Below are 14,178 nucleotides of genomic sequence, written 5' to 3'. Positions count from 1 at the left end.
ATAGAGACACAAATGGTAGACTAGGAAGTATAGTGAGGAAAGCCCCCCCCCAAAAAAAAGCTGCTTCAACCGAAGTGGTTGCTCTCTGATCTATTTTATACATGATAGATTTGCATATAAGACTTTATATGCACTTATAGGGCACTGCTGCTTTATAAAACAAAAATCTAGCCATGGTGGCATCACTGAACAAAGTAGTTTCTTGGAAGCCAGACTCTAATTCAGTCAGCATGGCAAATAGTTGAAAACTGACAGTACAAAGCAGAGCCTAAAATATGCACATCTAAAGGAAAAGAACATCAAAACCATATAGACCACACTTTCAGTCAGCAGATACCCACTTTACAGACAGGACTGCAGATTATAAATGGAGAGAGATCTAAATACTGAAGGCCAATCAGTGACAGCATTTGTTTCCCAAGGATCAAGCAACTGGAAGATTCCTGGCCTTGTTTACCTCAAACCAATCGACATCATCATATTCATTTCTGTACCACAAACCACATGACAAAGGCTTTGGTTGCTGTTACTGCCTGCACAGCTCCCCAACTGACAGCAAAGACAGATAAAACTCCTCAAAACTCGTGGAGGCATTTGTGATGCAGTTTTAATTGGATCAGTTTCCTCTCAATTACACAATTTTCAAATATCAGGTACAGTTTCATAATCAGAACACAGAGCCTTCTTCAGATGATAAGCAAAGGACATACTACTTCACCCTGACTTTAATTACCTCTTTCCCTATTCTGTAGTGGAGATCACATCAGAAGCCAAAGGGGGAAACAAACAAATGGACCCGACTCTGTCACCAAAAAGCAATTTTGAGTGGATTAGTTAAGAGATCTTGTTTCTGTATAAGGAAGGGACTAGCTCTTTGGTTTGCTAACACTGCTGTACCTAAAGAGTTAAGATACACTGCTTAGTAAACACCAGAGCCTGTGGAATCCACTCGCAAATATTCTCATTTACATTTGGTGTCAAATGTACAAGATAACCTTCCGTGTTTGAATTGTTCCAAGAACAATTAAACATACGTTGGAGGCCCAATTTTGAATAGGTCTTGGTGACTCTAAACCTCAGGGCTGGCTCTATTTACTTGAATGTGGGGGTGAGATCTGTCTTACCTTTATGTAATGGTACTCTGGCTGCATTCTAACACAAATAGATCCCTACTTGCTCTCAAAGAATGGTAACCGTCAGAGAAAGAAGCGAAATGATAAAGTGAAAGCTATTCCTCTTCTCACCTCCCAAATCCCACATTTAATTAAGACATGACCACCAGTGATGAAGAAAGTTATTAATTATTTAATGCTTGATAGAAGAACAGAAATAAAATCCCGAAGTCAAACAGTGTGCACTCACGTGAGGAAAATACTAACTACCCAACAGTTCATTGTTTTCCTAATGAAAGCAGATGTGTCTACGTTCCCATTTTGTTAGCGCTGGTAGGTGTTGTACAATTTCTCAGGCAACTGGACTCAGGTCAGTGGGAAGAGCAGAACCAGTGCTGCACCCTAGAGCCTACCAAGTTTGCTGGCAACATCAGTATTTGTTTGCTTTTTTGTGTCTACGTTGTGGCACACTTCTAACCCCGTGAGCTCCTTTACAAAGCAGGCTGAAGTCTTCAACACTAACAGCTAAAATCAATCCTTTCTCTGGCACATCTGTAATGAGGGATGGCACAGATCTTTCAGCCAAGGGGTATCATTTCCCAAAGGATCCCGGGCATTTCTCTTGGTGGCACTGAATGAATACGCTCTCACATTGTAAAGGTGATCACACCTGAGACATCATGCTACAGGCATGGGAGGGCTGAAATGTCACTGGTGTGGAGCAGACCCCACTGGAGCATGCGCACAGAATGCAGCCAGAGATGAAGAGAAAGTATCACAGTTGAAGTACATTGTAACAGGGAAGAAACGATGGACCCAGGACATCAAAGCCAGAGGAGATTGATAAGAATTCAATATAGGTAAATATCAAACACAGGGGCAAAGGTCTAAAATAGCTTTCTCTACAAGAGCCTTGATTGGGCCTGCCTAGTTTCTAATCAGACTTCAACTAATACCTGTTAAAGCTCTACAATGGAGGAATAGGAAAAGAAGGGAAAAACAATAATACTCATCATAATAATAGTAAGAACATCCACTAAAAACTAGAGCTTCTAAGAATCTAGGATTACCCGCCTGGAAATCGGGACCCAGGCCCAGTCTACGCTACTGTTACCACGGACAACCAAGGACTAAGGGAAGGAAAGTTGGCTAGGAAGCAGAAGAGCAAGGTAGTCCCCATTCTCTAAGGGGTAGAGTATCTTCTCAGATGATAGCTATATATCTTGATGCAATGATCCCAACAGTCCAAGACCAGCAGCTGCCCCTTTGGAGTGAGGGCGATGCCCACCGGACAGGTGAGACCCTCTCGAATCAGGACACTGTAGCCCCCACCTTTAGGAAAATGGAGGATTTCCTTGCGACTGCTGTCGGCCACGATCAGGTCACCACGGGCATCCACGCACATGCCAGCAATGCAGCGGAAATCCTCGTTCTCAGAGAAGAAGTGGCTGATCTGGCGACCCAGCTGACCGTCGGGGCCCACAGAGCCAATAGAAAACCCACCCTCCAGGTGGTGTTCGTTCTGCCGGCTTTCCAGGTTCAGGCCCAGGCCCTGGGTGAAGTAGACGGTGCCCTCGGCATCACACGTGACAAACTTGGGGCGCACAGCACTGCAGAGGCAGCTGTACTTGACCACCCCGGCTCCACGGTCCACGGTGAAACACCACAGCTTCCCACCTTCCACGTCGGTGACCACAAACTGGCCGGATGGCAGGGCTGTGATGCCCCACGGTTTGCTCAGCTGGCTCCTGTGACAGGCCACGCAGTGTCCATCCATGGTGTACACCTTGAGGGAGTTGTCGTAGCTGTCGGTGACACCGATCAGCCCGTGACAGTTCATGGCCACCGAGAGAGGGGTGAGGTTGGGTAGATCGGCCCCCAGGAAGCTGAGCACAAAGCTGTCGATGCCGCTGGGGCTGCGGCGGATCTCCTTCAAGAAGCCTTTCCGGGTGAAGACCTGGATACGGTAATTGCCACGGTCAGCCACCAGCACCTCGCCCTGACTGGTCACGTAGAGACTGACCGGGAGATTGAACATGCCCGGTGTGCTGCCTTTGGCGCCCATCTTCTTGAGAAAGAGGCACTGCTGGATACTGGCCGCTGTCTCTGAACTCCGCTGTCTAGCAGGTGAGGCTCGGGGGCTGGCGACCACTTCCTCGGGACTCATGTCCATCTCTCGGAAGGTAACGGAGGCACAGGCCGCAGGGGCTGCGGCAGCCTCCATGGTCCAGGAATCTTCCATGTTCACCGTCCGGGGCTTCTTCACAGCCTGCCCGATTTGGAGGGGACCCACATGGCCGACTTTGAGGAGCTCCACATCTTGCAGGGTGAGCTCCCGTGGCAAGCTGGCCGTGAGCTCTGGCTCCTCTTCGTCAGCCGTCTCCTCCAGCAGTGCGACATCGGCCTGCTTGATCTTGGCCAGGAAGTAGTCACAGCGGGACACGGCCTGCACCTCGGCGATGTTAAGCAGGTAGCTCTGCTCTTCGACCACTTGGCTGTTGGATTTCTCCACCTCAGCCAAGGAGCCGGTGAAGAACTTGCGTGAGCGAGCGAGCTCCTCCTGGATCCGGCGCTCCTCGTGTCCGTACTCCTGAAGAACGGCTTTGTACCTCGCTTGCAGGTCCTTGGAGACCCCCTCCAGAGCCACCTTGCGTCGCTGCAGCTCCCCCATGAGCTCCCGCAAGCGAGTCAGCTTCTCCCCAAAGTCCCTCCGCCGCTCCTCTGCAGCCTCTTTGACGGGAAGGGTGCAGTGAGCTGGAGGCTGGTGCTCTGCCTCCCGACACGGCTCGCACAACACCAAACCGCAGCTCCTGCAGAACTGCCGGGGGAGCCGCCGGCCACAGGCCCGGCACATGAGCAGCCCCACGGCCTCGCTGAGTCCGGCCGTGTCGATGATTTTCAACACTGTCAGGTTGTCTGTCAGCTGTGTCAGGCTGGTAATGCGGGTGATCTTGCTGCAAAAGGGACAGCGGACACCATTGATGCTGCTGGCCAGGAGCTTTTCCAGGCACTGGCGACAGATAGTATGGCCACAGTGTAGGAGCTTGGGCCGCAGCTGCTCTTCTGTGAAGGACTCCATGCAGATGGGGCATTCTAGCACTTCTCGGAGAGCATCCAGGTTCAGGTGAGATGCTGCTACAGCGGCGGCTGCCATTGCTCTTCCTGTCCTCTTAGCACAGCCCAGAACCGAACAGCTTAGCATTCATACTCCAGAGACTGAAATCCCTGCTAGAGAGACAAAGAAAACAATCATTCCTTTTCTACTGCCTACATAAATTAATTCAGCCAACGCACACTTGGAGAATAGGTATGGTCACTCATTTAGTCTGGACTTATTTAGGTCTATTATGTGACAGGCAGTGGTGACATACAAGAAAACAAACCAGACCAAGCAATGCCTAGTGGGTAAGAATTGAGGAAGGAAGGTTGACATAATCATTGTTTCTACCTTACATACTTACATACATATTGTAGGAACTAAATAGCATGATAAATATGAAGCCCTTAGTACAGACCTTGGCAAATAGTATACTTGGAATAAAGGCTAGTGGTTAAGTTCATAAGTAGTAAATTTGATGGCCTACAAACTAGGAGAAAAATCACATAAAATGTGTGTACACTGAAAAAGAGTGATGAGCGTAAAAGGAAGGCGCACAGGATACACTGCAGGAATCTAGTTGCCAGACTGATAGCTCCTACCTAGAGGAGGTGGGGCAGGCTGTGCAGGAGCGGTCCTGCTCTTAAGGCAGGTCTTGAAAGATAAGAGGCAAGAGAGATAAACGTCTTTTAAGCAAAGAAAACTGTGAGCTACAGTGTGGAAGCCTGTTTTATTGCCAGGGTTTTAGTCTATTTGGAAGCCTAGGGATCATCCAGAGGAATACGAAATTCTGAATGTTAGCATGAGATGATCTGCCAAACCTCACATACAGAAATGTTTCCCATTCATCCATCCTTTCCCACTTGCCTGCCCACCCATCTTAGGTATCACATACTGTACAAATACTTAAAGGTTTTCAGGACCCTGCTCTTCCCATGTTCAAACTTAAAAAAAAAAAAGACCCCATATAAATTAATAATCAAGGTAGAAAGTTTCGTGAATGGAATATAAACTAAGTTAAGTGGCTGTTGAGATGGATTCGTTCTAACTGGATATAAATCAAGACTTTCAGAAGGGGAATGTGGAATGAGGAATACCAGGCCAAGCGCACACCCTTAACGAACATTAGAACGCAGGAGCCAGACAAGACTGGACATTTAACATTTAACATTTGGCATTGTCTCTGTTTCATTTGCCTCATCTGTAAAGTAGAAATAATTTTGCCCTTACAGGGTAATGTGAGGCTTAAATGAAATAATATATGTAGCCTATGAGACATGGAGGTTCAGCTCTGCACCGAAATAGTCTTGAAGAACCTTCCTTTTTTTTTTTTCTGGTCCTTAATTTAAACTGTGGGAGAATACAGGGGAAACTGAAAGGACATTTGGAAAGGAATATCGGGGATGCTTCTAGAAGGCATTCAGAGCAAAAGGAGACTTCTGAAATTCTAGTGGAAGGGCCTTGTGAGAAAGAAAAGTTTTGGAACAGTGAAATACATGTGTAAGGCTGAAACGAGTGGGGAAGAAAAGCAAAACTCTAGCTTGGAACTCTAGCAAGACAGAGATAATGGTGAATCTAAACTGGGGAGTAGGCTGACATGAAGAGAAAATGAATTTGAGCAGTATTCCAGAAATACGATCGGTGAAACTTGAAAATGGAGTGGGTTATGGTAGGGGAGTGGAAATGGCCAAATATGCAAGCCCAGATGAGTTACGAATAGTAGTTTCTCTTCGAGACAACTTATTTTTGGCTTGGAATACCCTCTGCCTCACCCTCTATGTATTATGAACACTCCCACTCTCCTCCATATACATATGCTCCAGCTTATGTCACTGCCAACTTATACCCAAAATTAGAATGGATATATCCAGCAAGGTGAGTCACGTGGATAAATGCAGCCTTTTTAAGATGCAAATCTGATGGCTGCACCTGTGCAGGCTTGTGCCGAGCAGATGGTCAACCATCAAGGAGAAGGAGGAGGTGGAGAGCAACTCAGCTTGGTGTTAAGGACAATGCAGTGAACTAAGAAAAGCTTTGCCAGTATCATCACCCTTCTCCAGGTGTAAAGAACAGGCATCTATACCACAACGCATTTAGCTTCAGAATGCAATCTGACAAATACTCTAATGGCAGACATGTACCAGGTAGCTAGTCAATCCTACCTTCCCCAAAGCCCCCTAACTGTGAGGGAAATCATCCCATATCAGGTGTTAGACAATGTCTAATGAACCAGGTAACATTTTTATCCTGTTTTGCTGATGAGAAAACTAGGAAGTTCAGAACAACTACCTAAAAGTTACACAGATCCAATAAAATAGTATATGGCAGAATAAATATCCTTGCATTATTTAGCCCAACAATACTTCCAAGCTATTTCTTTTACTCTCATCTTTCTCTAGACTATGTTCTGGGAAATGATGCCTTATGTAATTTTCTCCTCAGGAAAGGAACAATAGATAACACAAGTTATGAAAGGCAGCTGCTACAGAGATAGCTAGACTGATTTATTAAACTCAGTGACATGCTCCCACACTAGCCTTGAAACCTTGAGTCAAATCTATGTCTCAACAAAAGGACAAATTATCATGTATCATGAGTCTAGATAGTCTCCTGTGGATGATCCAATTCTTAAATGCCATGGGTCTCAGGGCAGTAGTACAGAGATACAGATAGAAAACTTCAACTCAGTATCCAAGCAGACCTTCCCAATTCTATCATCTGGGAGAACAGACTGAGGGCAACATTTGGTGTTTGGATCCAGAGTATGTTACCTTACAATGTGCAACAGAGACATCTGTTCTTTCTAGAACTGGCAATGCAGATCAGCTAATTAAGCAAGTCTGCCAACTTGTAAAAATACCAGCAAAATCTTTTCCTAGCTTTCTGAAATACCCTTAACACTTTCTTCAATCCAAAAGCTTCCTGCCTCCCTATCTCAGAAACCAGTTTTCTTTTTTATAAAGGAATTTACTATGTCCCCCCTTAACCCATACCCTAAATTAACTATGTCTGCAACTTCACCAGATTTTCTGAGGATGTCACAAACTCTTGCCCTGAAGATTCCTAGAAAAACACAAATTCCCCTCACCAGCGCCTTAGACCTGGAAACACAGCTTGCAGTGGTTCTTAACCTGAGATGAACTAATAAACATACAGATGAGCCTCTCTCATCCACAAGGGTTTATCTGGTCATTACTGTTAATATCAGTTCATAACAACGATTTTTTTTTACCAATTTCATTCAATTCAGGTTCCCTGAATAGAAGTATCTCCTTACCCCCTACTTTCTAAGTATGCTGCTGTCCAGAGTGAAATCTTAACATGATATTTATCAACTCAGATGCTTCCATCATCCCTTAAATGTATTTCCTGTTGCGTACTTTGTACATCAAGTCTTCTCTCCCACCTTATCCAGCCTCAGTTTACACCTTTCACTTACTCCTTTGAGGTAACAATTTATACTGCCATCCTATCCTGACCCCAGGACATACATCTCTGACTCCAGATGAGAATAAACCGCACAGTTTATATGTCTGCTCTAAGACAGGAAAATCCTATAATGATATTCCAGTCTTAGCCTCTTTTGGTACCACTGGATTTCTTCCACACAGGTACATAAGAAGCAAGGAGAGCCAAACAACATAAACCTTGAAATCAAATTGATCTGGGATCCAATCCCACTGTCAATTACAAGTTTGAGGCAAGTGGCGTTACTAAAGCTCTCTAGTTCTGTTTTCTTAGGTCATATTTTAAAAAATCACTATGATAACTAGAGAAACAAATAAAAAGAACTTAGACTGATACTGGTAAGTATGAAAGAAGAACACTCCTTACCATAATTTTATTAACAGTCAAGAATAGGATCACCAATTAAAAAAAAAGTACTAGTAGTAACAAAGAATTTTATTTGCAAACTAAATGCTGAAAGGATGCAAAAACAAAACAAACAAAAACTCCTCTCCCTTCAAGAAATATAATGGCACATAAAGATCAATAAAAGTGACCCTTTTTGAAGAGATCTGATTGACAATGCTACACATCCAGGCTATAAATTAATGAGTAAATGAATTCACAAAACAAACTATTGTAACTCCTTCTACCAAAGACTAACTATTGAAAGCAGGATGTAGTAGTGATCTGAGGCTAATACGTATGAGGAAACAGACCAGGAAGTAAATTAAGCCCTCAGAGATCATATGGCAGATTGAAGACTAAAAGTCATGAGCTGGGAGTGAGAAGAATAACAAGAGACTTAGAAAACGACCTCGCGAATCAAGCCTTCTGGATTTAAATCCCAGCTTACTCTTAAATCCCACTTACTCTGGAGGCAGTTATTTGCCTTCTCTAGATGTCTGTGTATCTGTCAAATAGGGCTCTGAACCAGCACCTCCTTACCACATTACTGTAAAGAATTCAGTGACAGAGTAAATGTGTACAATCCCAAGCCTGGCACACACAGAACTATGCAGAAAATAACAGCTTTTATTATTATTAGCAGCAGGAGTAACAGCAATGACATCCTGCTGCCCATACCAAGGGGGAGAAAATGCACTTTTTTCCAAAGGTGGACTATACCTAAGGCATACGGATGGGCTATCTAAATAATAACAAAGTTCTGAGCCTTCTTGAAGATTTCTATCTGATCTCAGAATCTAGTTATGAGTTGACCTGAGATTTCCATTTCTCATCTAATACATATGTCTCTATCATAAATCAGTTCTCCAGATGTCTCTCTTTATCCAGAAGCATTCCTTTGTGGCTTAGGACTTGGGCAAAACTGGAGAACCTTAAACAGATCTTTCCTGAGCATTTACAAGAGATTCAATTTGGACAAGCAGAACTTACACCTAAAAGCTAGATAACATGTAAAATATATTTCCTTTCCTAAGACATAAAGATCCATTTTACTATGAAGATGTTCTCCTGGTTTGACTGAGGGTTTTGTTGTTGTTATTGTTTTGTCTGTTTGTTTTTTGTTTTTTGCAAGGTTTATCACACATCAACGTTTTTAAACTATATTTACTCCTTAGGCATTTAACAGATTGCTAGCGAATGGATAATCTCTCCTGCACAGAGATCACCCACTACACTAACTAGCCGGATTTTCAGGAAGTCAAGGTACCACATGATACTCACCCAAGCCTGTAGGATTTTGATGAGATTCAGATGAGATGTCAGTTTGGGGAATTTACAGCAACTGCAGGCAACTAAGATTAACTCAAGAAGTAGAGGCTTACAGGCAGATACAGACAAGCCTTAAAAGTTGTAGCCGTGTGAGGGACACCTAAAAAAATAAACAACAAAAAGACACATAAACACACACACACACACACACACACACACACACACACACAAAGTTGTATGTGGAAAAGGAACTTTAGCTAAATCAAGGTTAGGTTAAATCAGTAACAGGGTTTGTTGGGAAAATAGGTACATGTCCTTTTCAAAAACTTATTAAAGAGTGAGCTAAAAAGTTTCCTTGGCTAGGTTTTGGCTCAGAAGGCCCTGGATTGCAATCCCTAGCACAGACACGCAAACAAGGTTCCCTTTCAGAAACATCCAGTTTAGCATAATACCCAAAGACCTATGCTACCAGTAGAAATCAAAGAATGCAAGATAAGGGAAAAATTATCTGCCTTTTCTCAGGGCTGTTCCAACTCACCCCACTGAACTCTTAGAGTTCTTCCTTCTGGATATAATATGTGCTTATTTAATCATGAGTTGTTTTTTTTAATTTGTTTGTTTGAATTAAAGGATCAGTAAGAGGGATAGAAATTTGGAAAGAACAGAAAACATAACCTGGTGTCATTAAAATCTGCCAGAACACTTGGATTCCTTCTAGTGAAGATGAATTTTTGTCTCATAATTGCTACTTCTCAGAAAATGGCAATTATTTATTAAATGACAGGTACCTTTTTCACATCACTCATTTCTCTCAGATTTTCATGAAGAATGTCCTCTTTTTTTGTTATAAATTAGGAACTCCATGAGCAGAAAAGTAACTAGTTCAAGGCTCAAAGCTGGTCAGTAGAGTATCCATACGTAAAGTCCCAGTCAGAAAACCATAGTCACTCAAAAATGTCTAGATCCAGCTAATTTGGCTATCATCTCCAGGACAAGTCTGGCTAACAGGTTGGTAAAAGCACCCAGGAATGACTTTTAAATCCGACAGTTTTACCAGGAAGACTTCATGCAATGAGTGCCAAAAGGCAAACCATAGTGTGCCCAGGCTGATTCACTTCAGGAGCCTTATAAACTCTTGGTTTCAAACCATGCTCTAGATACAGGTACAGGAGCTCTTTGGTGTTGGGAAAGTTACTCTGTTGAAACAAGTTTAGTGGAACTTAGGAATCACATTGAACTGACTTTGCACCCCTGTTGAGCCACCTGCTAACATAGACTAAAACAAGCCATGTAACTTATTAGGTTTCCCACTTGTAAAATGAGGAATCGTATTTAGCTTGTCAGCCAGATGGATGTTAGCATTTGCTGAGATGCTATACCTTAATAAGCACGCAACATATATAGTTCCTTGTGTTTTTTTTAACAAGAGAGGCTGCCTGGGAACATGGCTTAGTGATAGAGTGCTCACCTAACATGCATGAAGCCTGGGATTCGATTCCTCAGTTCCACATAAACAGAAAAGGCCTGAAGTGGAGCTGTGGCTCAAGTGGTAGAGCACTAGCCTTGAGCAAAAGAAGCTCAGGGACAGTGCCCAGGCCATGAGTTCAAGCCCCAAGACTGGCAAAAAAAATAGAGGCTGACAGGACAAATGCTTGACTGAAGGTCACGCAGACAGTAACAGTAAAGAGTACGGATTCTGAGTCTCTGACTACAAGGCTGACTTAATTCCTAGTACATATTTTCCTAAGGGACTGCCTCTTAAAAGTCCCTGGCCCTCGGGTCTAGTCCAGCTTTGTTTCTCAATCTTGGAGCAGACAGAGACAATGCTACTATTCTGTCCCAGAGGAAGATGTCCCAGAGACCGGAGCAGTAACCAGAGCAGTAACCTTCTCCCTCCACCTGAGGCCCTACTATGAGGTACTTCTTTTAAGTCAGTGGGCTCTATACCTCACCTTGTAGTTTCTTGAACCTTCTCAGTAATTCCACTCAACTATCCATCATTCTTGATCTATAAACAAAGAACAAAGCACATTTCCTCCCTACCTCTTTAGAAAGACAGATCCCCCTACTTTTGAGTTCAATTTGATATTAAATAGTGGTGGGAGATCCTTTTTCATTAGGAATAGGCTGAGAAAATAAGACTAAGCTGGTCACTGCAGAGCAAGGAAATACACAGTTATAGAGTTCTGGAGGTGAACATAACTCTGACATTTCCAGGAAACTTCGACATCATTTCCTAAGTCGTAATTTCATCATGTGTAAAAGTGCATATCATAGAACCTTCTTAAAAGAACTGTTAAGTAAACTGAGAAAACAGATGTTTACAGAAAGTATTCAATTTTGAGCACTATGGACTGAACAGTAGGCATTCTGATTTATTTCATTGAATCTTCACAAAACTCCTATGACGTAGGTTCTGTCACTAAACCTCATTTTGTAAAAGTGTCCAGGCACTGGGAATGAGTTAAGTAACTCATTCACAGAATCACGAAGTCAGGAAGAGACAGAGCCAGGATCTGAACCCCTAATACTGGACTGTGGAGCTAGGTCCCTCAACTTTGGCACTATTGACAATAGGGGTCAGACAATGTTTTGCTGCAGGGACATTGTAAGATGTTTAACAGTATTCCTGACATCTATCCACTAGAAACCAGTGGTCTCAACTGTGATAACTAAAAACCTTCCAGACATTGTCAAATATGCCCTGGGAGGACAAAATCACTCTTGACTAAGACGGAGGCACAGAGCTAAGTGTGAGCTATCCCTCCTCCCACCCCACGTATGGTATCTGTCTCCCTCATTCAGAGCCACAGCCTGGGAGATACACTTGATCTTGTATGAGATCAATTCAGGCTTGACTATTTCCCTCATTCCTGGAGGTCTCCTGCATCTGCTGTCACAGTACCAAGAAAGGAAGGGGTAAGCGCAGGACCTTGAATTTTTTCTTACTTTCCTTCCTCACCCCACTCTCTCTTCTTCCTCAAAGCTACTGGTTTAGGAGGACAAGGAGGAGAGTGTGTGAAGGTCAGAGTGGCATTACCATGCCAAATTAAAAATAAGCAGTCTTCATTGAAGAAGGCTCTGCCCCTTACAATGATCACATTCCTTCTCCAGCGCTGAAGACTTGTGCCTTTATTCCTAAGCCTCTGAGTTCTTCTAAACTTCCTGCACTATCTATTGTTTTATTCATAGTTGACTTGTAAGTCCTTGGTGTCTCCAGAACTCCCTGGGGATCCTATGCACAGACCTGAAGAAAATCCCTTGCGTAGTCTAAAACACCACTCCACAGCCCCACCCCAACCACCATTCAGTCCTCTCCATACCCGGCTCCCAAACAGAATTTCAACCTTTAGGCTGTATTTTGCAACCTTGCAACCCTCACCAATTACATTATTCACGCATGTGCCCCAAATCCCTGACCTATCCTTTAATCCCTGTTTCCAAATCTCTGCAGCCTTCATTCAACCCTGCATCCCGGGGCTGGGCACTTGGAACCCACACCTCAGATTTCTGCCCTCCTGCAGCCTGAGTCCCTATCTCTTACATTGTGCCACCTGCCCCCTCCCCCAAACCCTGCTCTCTCCTCTCACCCAGCTCACCTGGGCTGCTGCCTTCTTTTTGCTGACCACCCATTGCCCCAGCCAGTCAATCCCTCCATTTCTCCCACATTCCACCCGGAAATGTCTCTCTCTTTAGCAATTAGGACCCTGGTTCCCTCTTACCTCGGAGCTTGCGGCCCCAAGATCCCACACACACACCCCGCAAATCTTATCCAGGGACCCCTCTTCCCCCCCACCCCAGATTCTTACCTATTCCTGACATTCTGAACCCAGATCCCTGCAGGGACCTCTGAATCCCTCCCGTCCCCAGATGCTGCACCCCGTCTCTCCTCGTGGCCCCCATATTACCTCATACCTCCCGAGGTGCTGCCACTGCGAATCCCGTCAGAGGCCCTCGCTCGGCTCCCCCGGCTGCACCCCCACCCCTCCCCACGGAATCCCCCCCACCCCGGCCTGCCTTTCAGGGCCCACCCTCCACCCGAGTCCTGCCCCAGCCATCTGGATCTCAGACCCTGCCATTCAGGCATGGGTTCCCTCCGCCCTGCAGCTCAAACAACGGCCAGTAACCCTGGCCCGGACCCCAGATCGCGGACCCTCCTTCCCGCCCCCTACCTGACCGCCCGCAGCTCCAACGCGTCCACTGCTTCCAGCCCACCCGCCCGAAGCCCTCTGCGCCTGCGCCACCTCGCTCCCCCACTCCACCCCGCCGGGCGCTGATTAGCAAACACAGCCTGTCAATCATCGTGTCCCGCCTCTTTCGAGAGGCATGCTGGGACTTGTAGGCCCACGGGCCCGGTCACTTGGGACTGTGCGGCTCGTTTGGGCCCCGCGGTCCTCTCACCACGGGACAGCCCGGCGGTTCTTGAGCTCGCTTCCTTTTGAAGGCGTGAGATCCCCAGGTTCACGGGAGAAAGGAGCCAGCCCGAGTTCGCTCCGTGAGGCAGAAATCAAGGCAGAACTCACGGGCTTGACTTCAGTCGTGCCCCCCCCCCCCCCCCCCGCATGGTCAGGAGTCCTTGGAAAGGCTGGGCCTCTCAGAAGGCCTTTCTGAACCCCAGCTTTCCCACCTGACACGGGGGGACCTGGGAAGACAGGCACACAGCCTGGACTTCCCTGGAAGGGAAGAGCCCCAGGCCTTGTACTTCAGACTGTCACACCCTACCTCCCAGGCCAGGTATGAACAGATTGCTCTGGTGCAGGAGTTGTATGCCTGCTCACCTGGGAAGCCCAGAGCAGGGATGGACCTGGAGAAAAGCCTTGCAAAAGCTGTCCCTGCCTGAGTCCA

General features: G+C 45.4%; 2 protein-coding genes across 10 annotated transcripts in view; one reads left to right on the top strand and one right to left on the bottom strand.

The window, feature by feature from the left end:
- Astn2 (astrotactin 2) overlaps nucleotides 1-14,178 on the top strand; it is an 886,217-nt gene that overhangs the window by 655,342 nt on the left and 216,697 nt on the right. The gene's annotated exons all lie outside the window — the stretch shown is intronic.
- On the bottom strand, nucleotides 1,283-13,558 carry Trim32 (tripartite motif containing 32). 7 transcript variants are annotated; one of them, XM_070012467.1, is made up of 4 exons: nucleotides 13,506-13,528; nucleotides 11,286-11,341; nucleotides 9,346-9,493; nucleotides 1,283-4,340 (listed from the first exon to the last, which is right to left on the bottom strand). In XM_070012467.1, exon 4 carries the CDS (start codon nucleotides 4,312-4,314, stop codon nucleotides 2,296-2,298), a length of 2,019 nt encoding a protein of 672 aa, XP_069868568.1. In that variant the 5' UTR covers nucleotides 4,315-4,340; nucleotides 9,346-9,493; nucleotides 11,286-11,341; nucleotides 13,506-13,528; the 3' UTR covers nucleotides 1,283-2,295. The 7 variants fall into 7 exon arrangements, with proteins under 7 accessions (XP_069868568.1, XP_069868560.1, XP_069868585.1 ...); XM_070012459.1 differs by lacking the exon at nucleotides 11,286-11,341 and having other exon boundaries at nucleotides 13,506-13,555; XM_070012484.1 differs by lacking the exon at nucleotides 11,286-11,341 and having other exon boundaries at nucleotides 1,283-4,337; nucleotides 13,506-13,555.

Source organism: Dipodomys merriami, unplaced genomic scaffold, assembly GCF_024711535.1.
Source record: "Dipodomys merriami isolate MVZ:Mamm:240054 unplaced genomic scaffold, mDipMer1.0.p SCAF_11, whole genome shotgun sequence".
Classification (NCBI taxonomy): Eukaryota; Metazoa; Chordata; class Mammalia; order Rodentia; family Heteromyidae; genus Dipodomys; species Dipodomys merriami.
Note: the sequence above shows the minus strand (reverse complement) of the source record. Positions and strands in the feature narration are given on the sequence as shown.

Bases quoted from the DNA above. Each gene is read 5' to 3' on its own strand.
- Trim32 (XM_070012492.1), bottom strand. From the start codon at position 4,314: ATGCTAAGCTGTTCGGTTCTGGGCTGTGCTAAGAGGACAGGAAGAGCA.